Source organism: Astyanax mexicanus, chromosome 2, assembly GCF_023375975.1.
Source record: "Astyanax mexicanus isolate ESR-SI-001 chromosome 2, AstMex3_surface, whole genome shotgun sequence".
Classification (NCBI taxonomy): Eukaryota; Metazoa; Chordata; class Actinopteri; order Characiformes; family Acestrorhamphidae; genus Astyanax; species Astyanax mexicanus.
Window position 1 is genome coordinate 74,622,901 of NC_064409.1, and position 17,094 is coordinate 74,639,994.

At 38.8% G+C, this 17,094-nt stretch overlaps 1 protein-coding gene across 1 annotated transcript in view; it reads right to left on the bottom strand.

Moving 5' to 3' along the window:
• Positions 1-17,094, bottom strand: part of n4bp3 (NEDD4 binding protein 3) — a 76,846-nt gene that overhangs the window by 6,774 nt on the left and 52,978 nt on the right. Inside the window, exons 2-4 of the mRNA XM_022671955.2 lie at positions 6,839-7,282; positions 1,981-2,553; positions 204-467 (exon numbers count right to left, since the gene is read on the bottom strand). Of these exons, the coding sequence (XP_022527676.2) occupies positions 204-467; positions 1,981-2,553; positions 6,839-7,249 (1,248 nt within the window). The 5' untranslated portion in view covers positions 7,250-7,282. The remainder of the gene's footprint in view (positions 1-203; positions 468-1,980; positions 2,554-6,838; positions 7,283-17,094) is intronic.

Here is a 17,094-nt window from a genome sequence, read left to right on the forward strand (position 1 = left end):
GACAGGAACTAATATTGTGTGAATAAGTCATTAGGTATTATTGCTATCTAGCATTGCATCTGTGCTTGCTTTCTAAGCAGAGGTCTTTTTCATGGACGTCTTTATAATCTAAAAATCTAATAATAACCATCAGTAATAGAACTGTAAATAGATTAAAAAAACTCAAGGTGAACAAATACACTGTAAATCCTGAGCTCACACACCTCCCACTGTGTCTCCTCCAGCTCTGGGTGGAGCTCGTGGCTGCTGGCTGCAGCTCCGTTCTTCTTCAGGCTCTGGCACTCGAGTCGCAGGGCCTGGAGCTCGTCCTGCAGCCGGCTGCGCTCCTGCTGCACCTTGTACATCTGCAGCTGCAGCGTGCGCTGAGCACGCTGAGACTGCTGAGAGACCTGCCGCAGTTTAGTGGCGTACAGCTGCTTCAGCTCCGTCACCTCCTTCTCCCACAGACGCTGCTTCCCCTCAAACACCTGCAGAACACACACACACACACACACACACACACACAGGTTAGTCCAGGTGTGGATGAGAATAATACAAACCTATGCTCTCTATACATACCATGTTTCTACACCCAATATTTACGTTTTTAGCTCCTCTGATCATAGACACTCTGTAAGTCCATAATTACAGACTGTAGGTTACATTACATTACAGTACATTACATTTGGCAGATGCTTTTGTCCAAAGCGACTTGTCAAGTACAAAAATAATAGAAGTTAAAGGTAAAACATTTTTAGATAGGGCCTAAAGGAGGTCAAAGGGAAATAATGGGATAGAGGAGTGAAGGAAGGGAAGAAGGAAATGAGGTTAGAATTAGTTAGTTTGTTAGAGGTGCTAGGAGAGTAAGTGCTCTTTGAAGAGCTCTGTCTTCAGGAGTTTATTAAAGATAGTGAGAGATTCTCCTGATCTGGTAGTAGAAGGTAGTTAGTTAGAGGTGTTAGGAGAGTAAGTGCTCTTTAAAGAGCTCTGTCTTCAGGAGTTTATTAAAGATAGTGAGAGATTCTCCTGATCTGGTAGTGGAAGGTAGTTAGTTAGAGGTGTTAGGAGAGTAAGTGCTATTTGAAGAGCTCTGTCTTCAGGAGTTTATTAAAGATAGTGAGAGATTCTTCTGATTTGTAGGCGAGATGTTCTTTTTGTGAAATGTGGTGATACTTTCACACCAGATGTACTGGGACACACACCTTCCAAACATTTGAGCTTTTGTCTTGTCAGTCCACAGAGTTTTTACCCAGAAGTCTTTGGGATCTCCACAAGGTTTTCTGGTAAAATTACAAGCCTTAATGTTGTTTTTGGTCAGCACTGTTTTTTGTGTTGGCACTCTGCCTTGCAAACCATTTCACCCAGTTTCTTTCTCATGGTGGAGTCATTAATGCTAACCATAAGTGTGGCAAGTGATTCTTGCAGTTCTTTGGATGTTGTTGTGGGTTGTTTTGTGACCTCTTGGATGAGTCGTCACTGCGCTCTTGGAGTAATTTTGGTTGGGCAGCCGGCCACTACTGGGCAGGTTCACCACTGTTCCATGTTTTTGTCATTTGTGGATAAGTTCTCTCTCAGTGTGGTTCGTAAAAGTCCCAAAACTTTAGAAATGGCTTCATAACCTTTTTCAGACTGATAGATCTCAAATACTGTCTTTTTAATTTCTTCCTGAATGTCTTTGGTCCTATCTAAGTGATTTCTTGATTGAGAACAGGTGTGGCAGAAATCAGGCCTGGCTGTGGCTAGAGAAATTAAACTCAGGTTTGATAAACCACAGTTTAGATTCATGTTTTTCACACAGGGCCATGTAAGTTTGATTTTTTTTTTCTCCTTTAATAATAAAAACTTTAGCATTAGTCTTTGATTAATCTTTAAATTAGTTTGATGATCTGAAATATTTAAGAGTGACAGAGCTTGAAGGGGCAAACACTTTTTCACAACACTGCTTATCACAGGACAGCACTTTCTAAAAGAGCTACTATGGGGTTATATATGAATTCAGACCTGTGCGATGGCGTCCTCGCTCTCGTCCAGGTTCCTCCTCATCTGCCGCAGCTCGTGCTCCTTCTCCTGCAGACGCTCCTCCAGCTCCCTCACCACCTCCTCCAGAGAGTGCGACAGCTCGTAAGGGGGCGGAGCCTCGCTGCCGGTGCTGTAGCACTGTAATCGGCCCAGCGTGGCCATGCTGCGCCCCGCCGGCCCGCCGCCGCCCCCCGAGCCCAGCGAGGCCCGGTCCAGGGAGCCGATGTGGTCGATGTGGCCCATGGAGGCGCTGATGTGGGACAGGTGGGGGCGGTAAGGGGGGCGGTACGGGGGCAGGCTGCTCATGGAGTTGTGTCCCGAGTCGGACGCCGTCTCCTCGCCCTCCTGGCTCAGGGCCCGGGGGGTCGCCAGGACCCCTTTGTTGGCGCTGGTGGCCCCGCGGGACGGGGACGAGGAGGAGGAGGACGTGGACAGTGACTTGGTGGCCGTCTTGCTGCTGCTCCCCAGATCCTCAGGTTTGGACGGGTAGAGGTTCTGGACGGAGCTGAAGTTCTTTGGAGTGACAGGTTTAAACGCAGACGGCCTGAGACGAGGCTGGTGGAGGAGAGAGCAGACAGACAGGTCATTATTTAGATGATTTGTATTTATAATTAGTCATATGAAATAACCAGGACACCCCATAAAATCCCTTTGTAACATATTTAAACATATGGATATTTGATTTGATTTGTTTTGTAACATGTAATCTATAAAAAATACAGTTTCCTTATGAGGAAAAAGTTATTATTATTATTATTATTATTATTACTTTAAAAGCCAGCCTTTTGATTCAATATAAGGGAAAAAAAGTTATTTATTCATTTTTTTCAATATGAAACTTCTTCTGCTTGCCTTAACCCCTTAACAGGCCAGGATTTTTGTCAACTTTCTTTCCGACATTACACCCCTAAATCTTGAGGATTTCTTCTTCAACTGTCAAAATATAATGAATAAAATCATAAAATTGGCTATTTCCTAAACTTAACTTTTTGATATCAATACAAATCCTGAATACAGATGAAACAGTTAATCTCCCTCAAACCTCTAGTTTCGTAAGGTTTGTCTAGTTTTTGCCTCAATTGTCATTTTTAGAAAGGCTTTGTTGAAAAAATGTAAAAGTTTAGAAGGAATGATCAGAGACTGTAAAAAAGATTTATTCAATGAAAATGAAGCCAAAATCTTCAGCCATGTTGGCGATCCTGAAACCCGAGTCTGTAGAGCGCAGTAGAGACCAGAGGAGGGAGAAAGACTGTGGAGAGACCGCCTACTCATTTAAATAACCCCGCCCCTGAGGGCTGCCTCGAGGTCACAGGCTGCAGAGCGGGGCGGAGCTGACGGCCTGTTATTGGTCCCGCCCATAACCAGCCCTTTTTTGAATAGAGCAGAATAACGTTTTAAAACCGAATTCTGTGGGGATATAAAAATGTAACAATATAAGCAGAGGTTACACTAGCTGCTGCATTTAAATAATGGAGGTAGAATTACAGTATATTAGAAAAAAAACGTGATTGAAAGTTGTCTGTTTTGCCATTGAAACCTATGGGGATGTGTGGAGTTACACAGCTTTCTGAAACCGAACAGCAGGGGGCGTCCGACCTGTGGTGGCTTCACTTTTGAGAGACCATGCTCTGTCCAGCTATACACAGTATATGGGAATGATAATTAACCTTGTCGGAGCATCTTAAGTACATTAGGTGAAACGTTCTATAAAAAAATCATTTCATTTATTTTATTTAAGTCTTTCATTCCCTTACTGACTATTATTAATCCGCCTAAACATTATCTTGTAGTAATGCAAGAATGAACACTGCATAATTCTGCAGAACTACAGGTTATAGTCACACTCAACAGTACAGAACATGGTAACTTGCTCTTATAACCTACAACACTGGAGTCAGATAGTTAACTGTTTTAAAACAGAATGTACAGAAGGCAGCCTGGGGGAATGACTACAGACTGATGGTGAGTAAGGGAGCCAGGAGCCAATGGAAAAACTGTGAGCTTTCAAACAGGATGTATTGCACATGCAAAACCCACTATACATTACTGCTGCCTCAGTTACTGAACTTTAATATAACAGATGACTAAACTGCTTTATTAAAAATTGACTCAAATCAAAGATCAGATTTGACTCTGGTAAATGATGATAAAACACATGTTTACCCAACTCAAACTAGCTGGGTAATATATGAGATACAGCTTAAATTAAGATACGACTTTAGTTTCTGAATAAGTTTCTCTGATTTTGCTATTTATAGGTTTATGTTTGAATAAAATGAACATTGTTGTTTTATTTGATAAATTTCACACATTTATCCCAAAATTTTAATAAAAATATTGTCATTTAGAGCATTTTTTTTATTTGCAGAAAATGAGAAATGTCTGAAATAACAAAAAAAGGTGCAGAGCTTTCAGACCTCAAACAATGCAAAGAAAACAAGTTCATATTCATAAAGTTTTAAATCAAATATTTGGTGGAATAACCTTGTTTTTAATCACAGTTTTTTTTTAATTCATGCATCTTGGCATCATGTTCTCCTCCACCAGTCTTACACACTGCTTTTGGATAACTTTATGCTGCTTTACTCCTGGTGCAAAAATTCCAGCAGTTCAGTTTGGTATAATGGGTTGTGATCATTCATCTTCCATTATATTCCAGAGGATTTCAATTTGGTAAAATCAAAGAAACTACATTTTTAAGTGGTCTCATTCCATTAATCTGGATAAAGAGACCAGTGGTGCACAAACCAAGCATATGGCCAAGCTTGAAAAGAAATATGCATCATAAATATTGTAATATAACGTGTGAATTTATTGATTGATGCAATTAATTATCTCCGACATCTGCACAGTGACAATACTTTCATTTTCACACAATTCAATTAGATTCATTCAGAAATGCCTCGCAACACTTACGCCTTGAGCCCTCGCCAAATGGGATAAATTAAATTAACTCAGACCACTTCCTCCTCATCTACATTTCCCTCTTTATTCCACACGGCTCCATAAATCCACTACAGTCCAGTCATATTTGATTACAGCGCTGAATTTATTCCTGCAGTGTATCAGTCTGTAGAGGCTGCTGAGATTGTGTGATTTACTCCAGAGACAGAAAGAAAGAGAGAGAGACAGGACGGCGCCGCCCACCGAGCAATAAACCCAACTCACCTCAGAACAGAAACGCTGCGTTTAGATTGAACATACTGTCACAATGACTGTTTCATTTACAACCTCCAGAAACTACAGTGGAGAAAGCATTCATCTCCCTTAAAGAGGCATTACTCACTGAGATCCTCAGAGAAACAGAGGATCTACAGTACGTGTCCTGAAAGACAACTTATAGTGCATAGAAATAACAATATATACTGTATATCGTCGCTGTCCAATGAAAAACACTTATCTCCATTTTTGTCGATTTTTAGTTTACTACATAATTTGAACAGACAAACTGTCTCTTACACTCTGCCAAAATTTCTTGATGAATGGACCAATAGAAACTCTTCAAAATGACCTGAAATAAACTCTTCTTACATTGACTTCCACTTAAAGTTTACAAGGTTTTTTCTCTCTTCTGTAAAGTTGCTGTTTTGGAGATATATGTTTTCATTGGACAGCAACGATATACTGTATATACACCAATAAGCCATAACATTAAAACCATCTGGCTTATAGAGTGTAGGCCTCCCTTGTACCACAAACCAGCTCTGACCAACATCCAACATTTAAAACTTTAATATAGAACAAAATAACTACCGTATTTTTCATACAACAAGGCGAACAATTACTAAACGTCTATTTTCTGGTCTATTATTTTTTATTCATAAGGCGCACCGTATTATAAGGCACATTATGCAACACTAATAAGGAACAGGGGTGTCGCCATGTTTTCTATCTAATTCAGCAGGTCTCACTGCTGGGTGGTGATGGGTGAAGTAACTAAGTTAAGTAAAGCTAAGCTACGTAAACAAAACTGTAATTCTTAAAAATAAAAATATTTTTAAGTGGATGTTAATCTACACAGATTTCTCTCCTTAAAACTCCTGTTTACTTGAGTGAGTAAAGCACTTCCATTTATTTACAGTAAGATTAGATTTCCATTAAGGCTGGGTGCAGCATCATTAGCATTAGCGGCTAACTGCTAGCGCTAGTCGCTTTTAGTGCTAGTAAATGCCGCCAAACAGCGCTACACTGAGGAACCCTGAGTGTTCCGGTAAGCCAGGGTGATATAAGCTAGCGGTTCGCCCCACGTAGCTTGTTGTGACACGATATTCTCACCTCTGAACGGTAAAAGGGCTATTGCTTAGCGCGGTTAGCGGCTAATGCTAATACTGCTCCAGCAATGCTAGCCAGGGTTAGCTGCAGGCTACAGGCCAATAATACTAACCTGTGAACAGCGAAAGAGCATACACTTAGCGCGGTTAGCAGCTAATTCTAATGCTGCTCCAGCAATGCTAGCCAGGGTCAGCAGCAGGCTAGAATCCAATAATATTCGCCTCTGAACTGTGAAAGAGCTAGTGCTTAGTGCAGTTAGTGGCTAATGCTAATGCTGCTCCAGTAGTGGTAGTAGACAACTAAACTGAAACTCCTGTATTGCGTTATGGGTGAACCACTGCTTTTTTGGCAGTTTTTGATGGCCCCTCTTATTCTAAATAAAGCTTAGATAGGATAAAAAAGTAATTTATTCTGTGGAATAGCTCACATTTTTAATGTTTTATAGATACTCTCATAGTTTATCACTGAGGGTTGTTAGAGAAACTCTCAGAGAGTTAAAACATGTTTACTCTATAATTTTAACACTGCAGATTTTACTGTGTTCACTCATTCAACCATTCTCTCTTACCTTGTCAAACTTGCCACCGATGGGGAGCGAGTTCTTGCCCACGTCCACCTCCCGCCCGTCTTTATGGTAGACCTTGGCGTAGACGCTCTCCTCCTCGCTGGAGTGCTCCCTCTTGATGGAGGAGGTGCCAGAGATGATGTGCTTGCCTGCTTTAGACTCTTTCTTGGTGATGTTGAGGTAATTCAGCAGCTCTCTCTGGTTGAAGCCCTTCTTCAGCAGCCCGTTGCTCGGACGCTCCGGCACCTGAGGGACCGCTCGGTTGCTTTTGGTGGGAGAAACGTCTGGAGATTCGATCAAACTGCCCACACTACCCATGATACAGTCGGACGAAGCCAAAGAGGATGCTGGGTAAAGGGAGCTGATGCTCTTGCTGGGGTCTCGACTCAGCGGTAGGGCTTGGACTGTTGCCATTGGTCACAGGATCGAGTGGCTCCACCGGGAGATCTGAAATAATAGATAAAGGAGAGAGAAGGTGATGAGGGATTTCTTCAAAATCAATCATTAATCAGAGCCTGCATGCACATTTTGGTTACTACCATACCAACACCAACACTGTAAACTCACAATGTGTTAGAATTCAAATAAATTAAGCTTTATGTAAAACTGGATATTTCCAATCATTACTCAACTCTACTTTTAGTTTGGTGAAAACTTGCGGCAGCATTTGCATTCAAACTGAGATATTTGAGTAATTTAATTATTTGAGTTAGTAATTAATTTAGTCTATTGCCACTGAATGCATCTTTTCTATTGGCTTTTGGAACAATCTATTTGCATACTGGCTGTGTCCCCCAGTTTCTGACCCCAACCATCAGTGTGTAGTCATTCTCCCCAGCCTACATAAGATAAATGTTCTTTTTCTATCCTTTTCTTTGTCCACCTAATTATACATGAGTATTTAAAATCTATACCACACCACCAAGTATTTATGTGCAATAAAAAAATAATAAATTCAAAGTATTAATGTGCAAAGCAATTGAAATAACAAGAAAAAACATAATAAAAAAAATACAATTTAGGCATAATAACAAAAAGACCACCAACCTGGCCTCTATGAGATAAGCCTTTATCTTTAAAAGATATGACTTCAGATCTTTAGACTTCAGAGGCTTTAACTCAGCTACTATCTTTGGGGTTAATTTGATTTTATTTAATATTTAAAGTCTCTGGAAAAAATGTCTGACATTAGTTTTTTGATTCAGATTCATTGTGTTTTCTTAATTGAATGAAGACAACAAGTAAAAATAACATTAACTTAATAGTATATATTCAATGTCTGTTTTACTGAGGCTGTTCTATCTGTAGAAAAAATATATATCAATATTTTACACATATTTGTGTGGTAATAATGTTGAGGTCACTATGACATTTAGTTTTATCATCTTCCTCTAAACTTTAGACCCTAATTTAACAGCACAATACTTATAATACTTACATAATACTAATATAATACTTACAATAATGCCAGAACCGCTGATAATTCATCAAAGAAACATAAATTAACTGGTGAATAAACTTTGCTATGATGTTTAAATGCTGGTACTGTATTGACCCCAAGAATAAAGAGTGTTAGTCAATCTGAGAATAGCAGGATAGATAAATAGATGTTGAACAAGAAGATCTTACTGAAACAAGCAAACAACAGGATGCACCCAGATGTTCAGTTCTGATCAAAGAACAATATAATTGTCTTCACCAATTCCACCTGCAAAAAGCATGTGACAGAGAACACCTGAGCCCAGGTCTGTGGGTGGGCCTTATCTACACCTGGGCAGCTGCCGCAGTTCAGCCAGAGAAGAAAGGATCTGCCTACAACTACAGCGTTTCCTGAGGCCAAATCTACCTACACACCTAAAACAACACATAGTAAACATGATACACAGTGAACAGGAGATTTCCACATCCAGCATAGGGTCACGGCTACTAGTGGTGTAAAGAATACAGCATTAATATATCAAAATATTGTAATATTATATTTTTGCAAAGAGAAAGATCTTTCTTTCTTGCTTTTTTTATTCTGATTGGATGAAATGTAACCTTAACTTTAACTTCATGCATTAAAATTAGATTAAAAAGATCTCAGTATATTGCCTTGCTTACAGTATTACAATATATGGCATCCATAACATCTGTATTGTGATATGTATTGTAGTATCAGGTTCTTGAAAAATACACAGCCCTAAGAGCTTAAGGCTAAATAAGTCCATCATGTTTTTCTCTCTGCGGGAACTACTTTCCTATTGGTTGTATTAAAAATTTAAACAGGTACACTAAAGAAAGTAATAAGTCAGTAATAAATGAGATAGATTGTGTGAAATGGCTATGTATAGATTGCAATGTACAAAATATATCAAAGTATATCTCTGCTATGCTAGTGATGGTGATAAATAAACCTAGCTATGTTCAGCAACCTTACTGAAGCTTGGTGATTACTTGTTCAGCAGAAAAATAGCTACAGCCTGTTACCACGGCTGCAGCACACTATTTGCATGCTATTGTGTTCTATACCTGGCAACCCGGGATGTTGAAATGGGACTGGGGGAATTGCGGTAGGCAGAATCAGAGGCTAAATCTCACACATTTACATAGAACAAGTACATTCTGGCCAAAGCTTTGCTGACAAGAGCTGCCAGGGCTTTTCCTTAATATCTGTATAATACTATGAATTACTACATAAAATATAATCCTTATTGCTCCTATTAGTTGACCTGTTTTGTGTCAAACCATTCAAATTCTGGACCACATCGTTTTTTTCTATTCTGGCCCCAAAACTGGTCCATTTTTAAGTGGACGTGGTCAAGTGGTCGAAGCAGAAAATAGGACTAATAAACCAACAGTTATTCTCCCACAGAGATTCTCAAATAATATAACAAATCAGCTCATCTTAGATCTTAGGAATGTTTAGGAGTGTGTGTTATATAAGCACATGAGTCAAACTCCCCCCCACACACACACCCACACACCCACACACACACACACACATCCTGTAAACCCACTGTAAGACCCAGCACACACGCCTGGGGAGCTCCATCAACCCGAGTGAGATACAACAGCTCTAATTGAAGTGTAACACTGATCACTAATCCACTGCTCCTTCTCTCTCTCTGTCTCTCTACATATATATCTCTCTTCTCTCTCCCTTCATCTCTTTCTCTCTCAGCAGGGAGCTGCTCTGATAAAGAGAACTTTCTTTCTCTCTCTTAACCCTTTCATCTTTCCTTTTGCCTTCTCTCTCTCTTTCTCTTTCCTCCACAACCCCTTTTTCTCTTTCACCGCTCTCTCCACTTTTTTCACTTATTTTTTCTCTTTTCCTTCTCCTTCCTCCTCTTTCTTTCTTACTCTAACCTCTCCATTGTTGCTCTAATAAAGAGAACTTTCTCTCCCTTTCCCTTTTTTATCTTTCCTTTTGCCTTCTCTCTCTCTCTCTCCTCCACAAACTTTTTTCTCTTCATTATTCCTCCTTTTTTATGCTCCTCTTCCTATTTTTTCATGCTCTTCTCTCTCCTTTTCTTTTCTACACCTTTCACTCTCTATGCCCTTTTTCTCAACTGTTTTTTAATCTTTTTCTCTGTTACACTTTTTTCCCTTTATTTCTGCGCTCCCTCCACTTTTTTCACTTATTTGTTCTCTTTTCCTTCTCCTTCCTCCTCTTTCTTTCTTACTCTAACCTCTCCATTGTTGCTTTCCTTCATTCTTTTCTCTGCTCTAATTCTCTCACTTCCTCTTAACTTTTTTCTTCTTCCACTCTCTCTCTCTTTCTTTCTTTCTCTCTGTCTCTCTACATATATATCTCTTTTCTCTCTCTCTTCATCTCTCTCTCTCTCAGCGGGGAGCTTCTCTGATAAAGAGAACTTTCTTTCTCTCCTTTTCCTCTTTGATCTTTCCTTTTGCCTTCTCTCGCTCTCTCTCTATCTCTCTCCTCCACAACCCCCTTTTCTCTTTCTCCGCTCCCTTCACTTTTTTCACTAATTTTATCTCTTTTTCTTCCTCCTCTTTCTTTCTTATTCTAACCTCTCCATTGTTGCTTTTCTTTCTTTCTTTTCTCTGCTCTAATTCTCTCACTCCCTCTAAACTTTTTTCTTCTCTCTCTCTCTCTCTCTCTCTCTCTCAGCAGGGAGCTGCTCTGATAAAGAGAACTTTCTTTCTCTCCCTTTCCTCTTTCATCTTTTCTTTTGCCTTCTCCCTCTCTCCTCCACATACCTTTTTTCTCTTCACTATTCCTCCTTTACTTATGCTCCTCTTCCTCTTTTCTTCATGCTCTTCTCTTCTCTTTCCTTTTCTTTTCCACCCCTTTCACTCTCTATGCCCTTTTTCTCAACTGTGTTCTATCTTTTTCTCTGTTACACTTTTTTCCCTTTCTTTCTCCGCTCCCTCCACTTTTTTCACTTATTTTTTCTCTTTTCCTTCTCCTTCCTCCTCTTTCTTTCTTACTCTAACCTCTCCATTGTTGCTTTCCTTTTTTCCTTTTCTCTGTTCTAATTATCTCACTCCCTCTAAACTTTTTTCTTCTCTATCTCTTTCTCTCTAGATATATATATATATTCTCTCTCCCTTCATTTCTCTCTCTCTCTCTCTCTCTCTCTCTCTCTCTCAGCAGGGAGCTGCTCTGATAAAGAAACCTTTCTTTTTCTCCCTTTCCTCTTTCATCTTTCCTTTTGCCTTCTCTCTCTGTCTCTCTCTCTCTCCTCCACATACCTTTTTTCCTTCTTCACCTTTCCTCCTTTAATTTACGCTCCTCCTCCTGTTTTCTTCATTCTCTTCTCTTTCCTTTTCCACCCCTTTCACTCTCTATGCCCTATTTCTTTATTTTTCCTCAGTTTTTCATTTTAGTTTCTCCATTTTCCTGCTTCTTCTCCATACTTCTTTCTCTCTCTTTTTCTGTTCAGTTTTCCTCCTTCTTTTTCCTTCCCTTCCTTCCACTTCATTTTTTCTGTTCCTACTCTTCTGTTCTTTTTCTTTATAGTTTTCTCTCCTTATTTATATTCCCTCCTCTAATTCTCTAGCTCCCTCTAAACTTTTTTTTCTCTTTCTCTCTCTCTTCCCACTACACATCCTCTCCTACTCCAGTTCTTTTCCCGGCTGCCTCATTAAAAGTATAGTGTGTATTGATTTCTCTCTCTCACTCTTTTTCTTTGTGGTATAAATATACTCTTCATACTACCTCTAAACCACTAAAAACACTACACACACACCCTACCTCTCTCTCTCTCTCTCTCTCTCTCTCTCTCTCTCTCTATCTATAAACATCTATCTCTAACCATTTCCAAACCATCACTGATTGGTGGAAACTTCACACTAGACCTCGAGCAGTTTGGACTGTGTGTCTCTCTACTCTTCCTCCAGACTCTGCTCCCTTCATTTCCAAATGAAATGTAAAATGTACTGATGATCAGTGATGGTTTGGAGAGACATGCTGATCATCTGCTGGTGTTGATCCACTGTGTTTTATTATCAAGTCTAAAGTCAGTGCAGTTTTGTTTTCTCACAAAATCTTACAGCACTTCATGCTTCCCTCTGCTGACAACTTTTATGGAGATGTGGATTTCATTTTCCAGCAGGACTTGGCACACTGCCCACACTGCTAAAAGTGGCAATTGGTCTTATATAATATTCTAATTTTCTGAGACACTGATTTTTGGGTTTCATTAGCTGTAAGCCATAATCATCAACAATAAAAGAAATAAACGCTTAAAATAGATCACTATGTGTTTAATACATCTTTATAATATATGAGTTTCAGATTTTGAACCAAATCTCCTCCACCAATCTTACACACTGCTTTTGGATAACTTTATGCCTTTACTCCTGGTGCAAAAATTCAAGCAGTTCAGCTTGGTTTGTGATCATCCATCTTCCTCTTGATTATATTCAAGTCTCTTATTTTTTCAAGAGCTCTTTATTTATATATAGAAAGAGAGAGAGAGTGAAAGAGAGAGTGTGATGTATCTGCTCATGAATAAAGCATGTGGTCTCTGGAGCTCGCTGGCTCTCCGGCTCCTCGTTCTGGTTGTGGGTCACAGCTAAGCTGATTCTGAGCTAGCTGAAGTGGATCTGTTCTCAGGACAGTAATGGCGAGTCCAGCGTGGCACTCTGCCCGTCCCTCTCTTCTGACCCGTCCCTCACTGCAGTTATAGCTGCTGCTGCTCCGGTCCGACTCCACCATCTGTGCCTGTGGCTTTATTAGCCCCGTTCTGGATGAGCACTGAGCATCAGATTGGTCTAATCAAAACCTAATCAATTAATCAGGGCTCTGACCTGAGAGACATGGGTATTTCTAGATCTAGGATCTAGATCTAATCTGAAGCTACATGAGGTTTGGAGGTGTGTAGTGATGATCTAATCTGAAGCTACATGAAGTTTGGAGGTGTGTAGTGATGAACTCATCTGAAGCTACATGAAGTTTGGTGGTGTGTAGTGATGAACTCTGAAGCTACATGAAGTTTGGAGGTGTGTAGTGATGAACTCTGAAGGTACATGAAGTTTGGAGGTGTAGTGATTAACTAATCTGAAGCTACATGAAGTTTGGAGGTGTGTAGTGATGATGAACTCTGAAACTACATGAAGTTTGGAGGTGCGTAGTGATGAACTAATCTGAAGCTACATGAAGTTTGGAGGTGTGTAGTGATGAACTCTGAAACTACATGAAGTTTGGAGGTGTGTAGTGATGAACTAATCTGAAGCTACATGAAGTTTGGAGGTGTGTAGTGATGAACTAATCTGAAGCTACATGAAGTTTGGAGGTGTGTAGTGATGAACTCTGAAGCTACATGAAGTTTAGAGGTGTGTAGTGATGAACTAATCTGAAGCTACATGAAGTTTGGAGGTGTGTAGTGATGAACTAATCTGAAGCTACATGAAGTTTGGAGGTGTGTAGTGATGAACTCTGAAGCTACATGAAGTTTGGAGGTGTGTAGTGATGAACTCTGAAGCTACATGAAGTTTAGAGGTGTGTAGTGATGAACTAATCTGAAGCTACATGAAGTATGGAGGTGTGTAGTGATGATGAACTCTGAAGCTACATGTAGTTTGGAGGTGTGTAGTGATGAACTAATCTGAAGCTACATGAAGTTTGGAGGTGTGTAGTGATGAACTCTGAAGCTACATTAAGTTTGGAGGTGTGTAGTGATGAACTCTAAAGCTACATGAAGTTTGGAGGTGTGTAGTGATGAACTCTGAAGCTACATGAAGTTTGGAGGTGTGTAGTGATGAACTCTGTTGTGAGGTGCTTTCTTGTGAGTGGGGTTGAAGAACCCTGGCCATTGTGCTCATGGCAAGGCAACATGGATTGTTGGAGTTGGAGTGAGGACTGATAGAGTCACAGAGTCACATGTGAACTGGGAATACACCAAAGAAGGCTAATATTATCACCCAAAGTGCACAGTAGAGCAGTGGGTGGTGATGATTGTGACTGTTGGCATCTGGCTAAAACTGCCCATGTGAACATCCACATTCGATAATGCAGGAGAGACTGGCCACATATTCACAGTTCAGTGCAAAATTCATAAGCTTCTATGTGAGACGGCAATAGTCATGGGACGCCATCAATGATTTTTTTTAATAAAGGACTGATTTGTAGATTCCTGTTTTTTGTTAAATGACTTAAAATTAGAGAAGTAACTTAAACAAATTACTTACAGTATAGCTCTATCTTAAAATACCAGTTATTATATATTATTACTAATCATTTATCACTGCAGTAGAAAAAAATGTTAATAATGTCGATTATGGGTATTGGACCTGAATTCTCAAAGGGGCGTGTCCCAAAAGCATTATCGTTTTAATGTTCCCTGCTGGAGCTGGAGCTCTCTTACAATCTGGAGAGATCACACAGACTCCTCATGCTTTTATTCATGAGATAACGGGAATCTCTCTCTCTGTTCTACAGCCTGGAGAACCAGAGAACCCGTCCCGTAAGCAGCAGGACACCAACGCACTGCAGCACTGCAGCATTTACACACACCCCCCCAATTACAGATCCAACCACACTGATCAGAGATCAGCCCTAAATATGAGAACCTGATTATCACACTGAAACAGCTGTGAGAGAGAGAGAGAGAGAGAGAGAGAGAGAGAGAGAGAGAGAGTTAGATTAAGGACTGGAGACCAAAGTTTATTACTTTTAGGACACCAACTATTAAAGCAGTACTAATTACAGTACATAAATAATCTCATTAGATCACTGAGTCATTTATAATAGATGCTGAGCCATTTATTGTAGAATATTTATAATCAATACAAAATCATTTGTCTTATTTTTATCTTATTGCTATTATTTTAGATTATAGATACTAAATAATTTCTAAAAGACACTGAAATATTTATTCTAGATACTAAATAATGTTTTGTAGATACCTGAATTTATCTTATTTTCAATTTATTACTATTATTTTAGATTATAGATACTAAATAATTTCTTAAAGATACTGAAATATCTATTGTAGATACTAAATATTTTTTGTAGATACCTGAATATTTAGAATCAATACTAAATCATTTATCTTATATAATGTCTTATTTATACTACTACTTACTGAATCTTTGATTATAGACACAGCTTTAATGTTGATACTGAATCATTTGTAAAAGATACTGAATCTTTTTAATACCCATTCTAGTGTAGACACTGAATCATTTGGAACAGACTTTGAATCATTTGTTGTAGATACTAAATCATTTCTAAAATATACTGTATTATTGATTGTAGAAACTGAATAAATCATAATAGACACTGAATCATTTCTTATAGACACTGAATAATTGATTGTAGATACAGAATCATTTATTGTTGATATTAAATAATCATAATACATACTGAATCATTTAAACTAGACACAGAATCATTTTTATAGACACTGAATTATTTAAACTAGACAATTATTTCTTATAGATAATTAATTATATATTGTAGATACCATATATTCATATAAGACACTGAATCATTTATAATTTCAGATTGTGCATAATTTCTACTAAATATTAAATTATTTATTAAAGACACTAAATAATTTATTGTAGACAAAGTTCCATTTATTGTAGATACAATATTATTTATAGTAATATATATATATATATATATATATATATAAAATCGTTCATATACACACTCATTTATTATAAATGAATGTGGTATTATCATTTATAATAGTATATATATATATATGTATATATTGTAGTTAAAGCATCATTTATACGAGACATTGAACCATTTATTATAGGTGCTGGATTATTTATTATAGATATCAAATTAATTGTAGATAATGAATCATTTATTGCTAATAATGAATAATTTGTAATAGAAACCTTTTAATGAAATGTAAGGTATGTACTTTACACTTTAATTGTAGATAGATAGAGTAGAAAGAGTTTAATATTTTATTTATAAAACAAACTAAAACATTTGGGAAAGTTACAAACTAATTATTAGAAGTTACTAAATGACTTCAGGATTGCAGAGTTCAAAGGGTTAAAAAAGTGGAAACGAAAGAGGGGGGAAGGTCGTAAATTAGGTCAGTGAAGATTAACAGCTTCAGGCTTTTAGTGTTGATCAGACTCCTTTAAAAGCTTCAGGTGTCGTAAATCTACAGCCGCTCTCAGTTAAACAGGGCAGCAGGACTCAGGACTCCACTCCCCGCTCTGCTCTGGTACCGCGGTTCTGCGCTCTGAGAGAAGAGTACAGAACTGATAACACGGAGCCTGAAGCTCTCAGACGACCGGGGGGCTTTTATAGAGGGGCCGCAAATCTCTCTCAGCATCCAGTATGAGCTTAGGTCTGATTTACACGGCTGAGAACCCCCACCACAACACACACATACAAAACACACACACACAAAACACACACACACACTATGTTCCTAAAAAATGCTATGTTTTGTGGAAACAGGGGCTGCACGATATTGGAAGAATTTGACATCGCAAATGCTCTTTTTTCAACAATATATTTTGCAATATTAAACAATGCAAGGACCATGATGTCACCAGCCCCGCCCCCAACCGCGTGCTGTCTCACATCTGGACCAATCAAGAGCTGAGTCAGCGTCGAGCTCTCAAAACCTGAGCAAAACAGCAAAACAACAGTAATCGGCCCTTTAATCAAGCATTTAAATGTTTTTTAAAGGGTAAATAAGAGCGTTTTTCTGGTCTTTAAAGAGTGAATTCAGCTGTAACTGGAAATATCTGCCCCCCAAAACTGTGCTGGACGGAGATGCACAGCTTTCTACACGTGCTCGTGTTTATCATTTATTTGTTATTTGTTATTT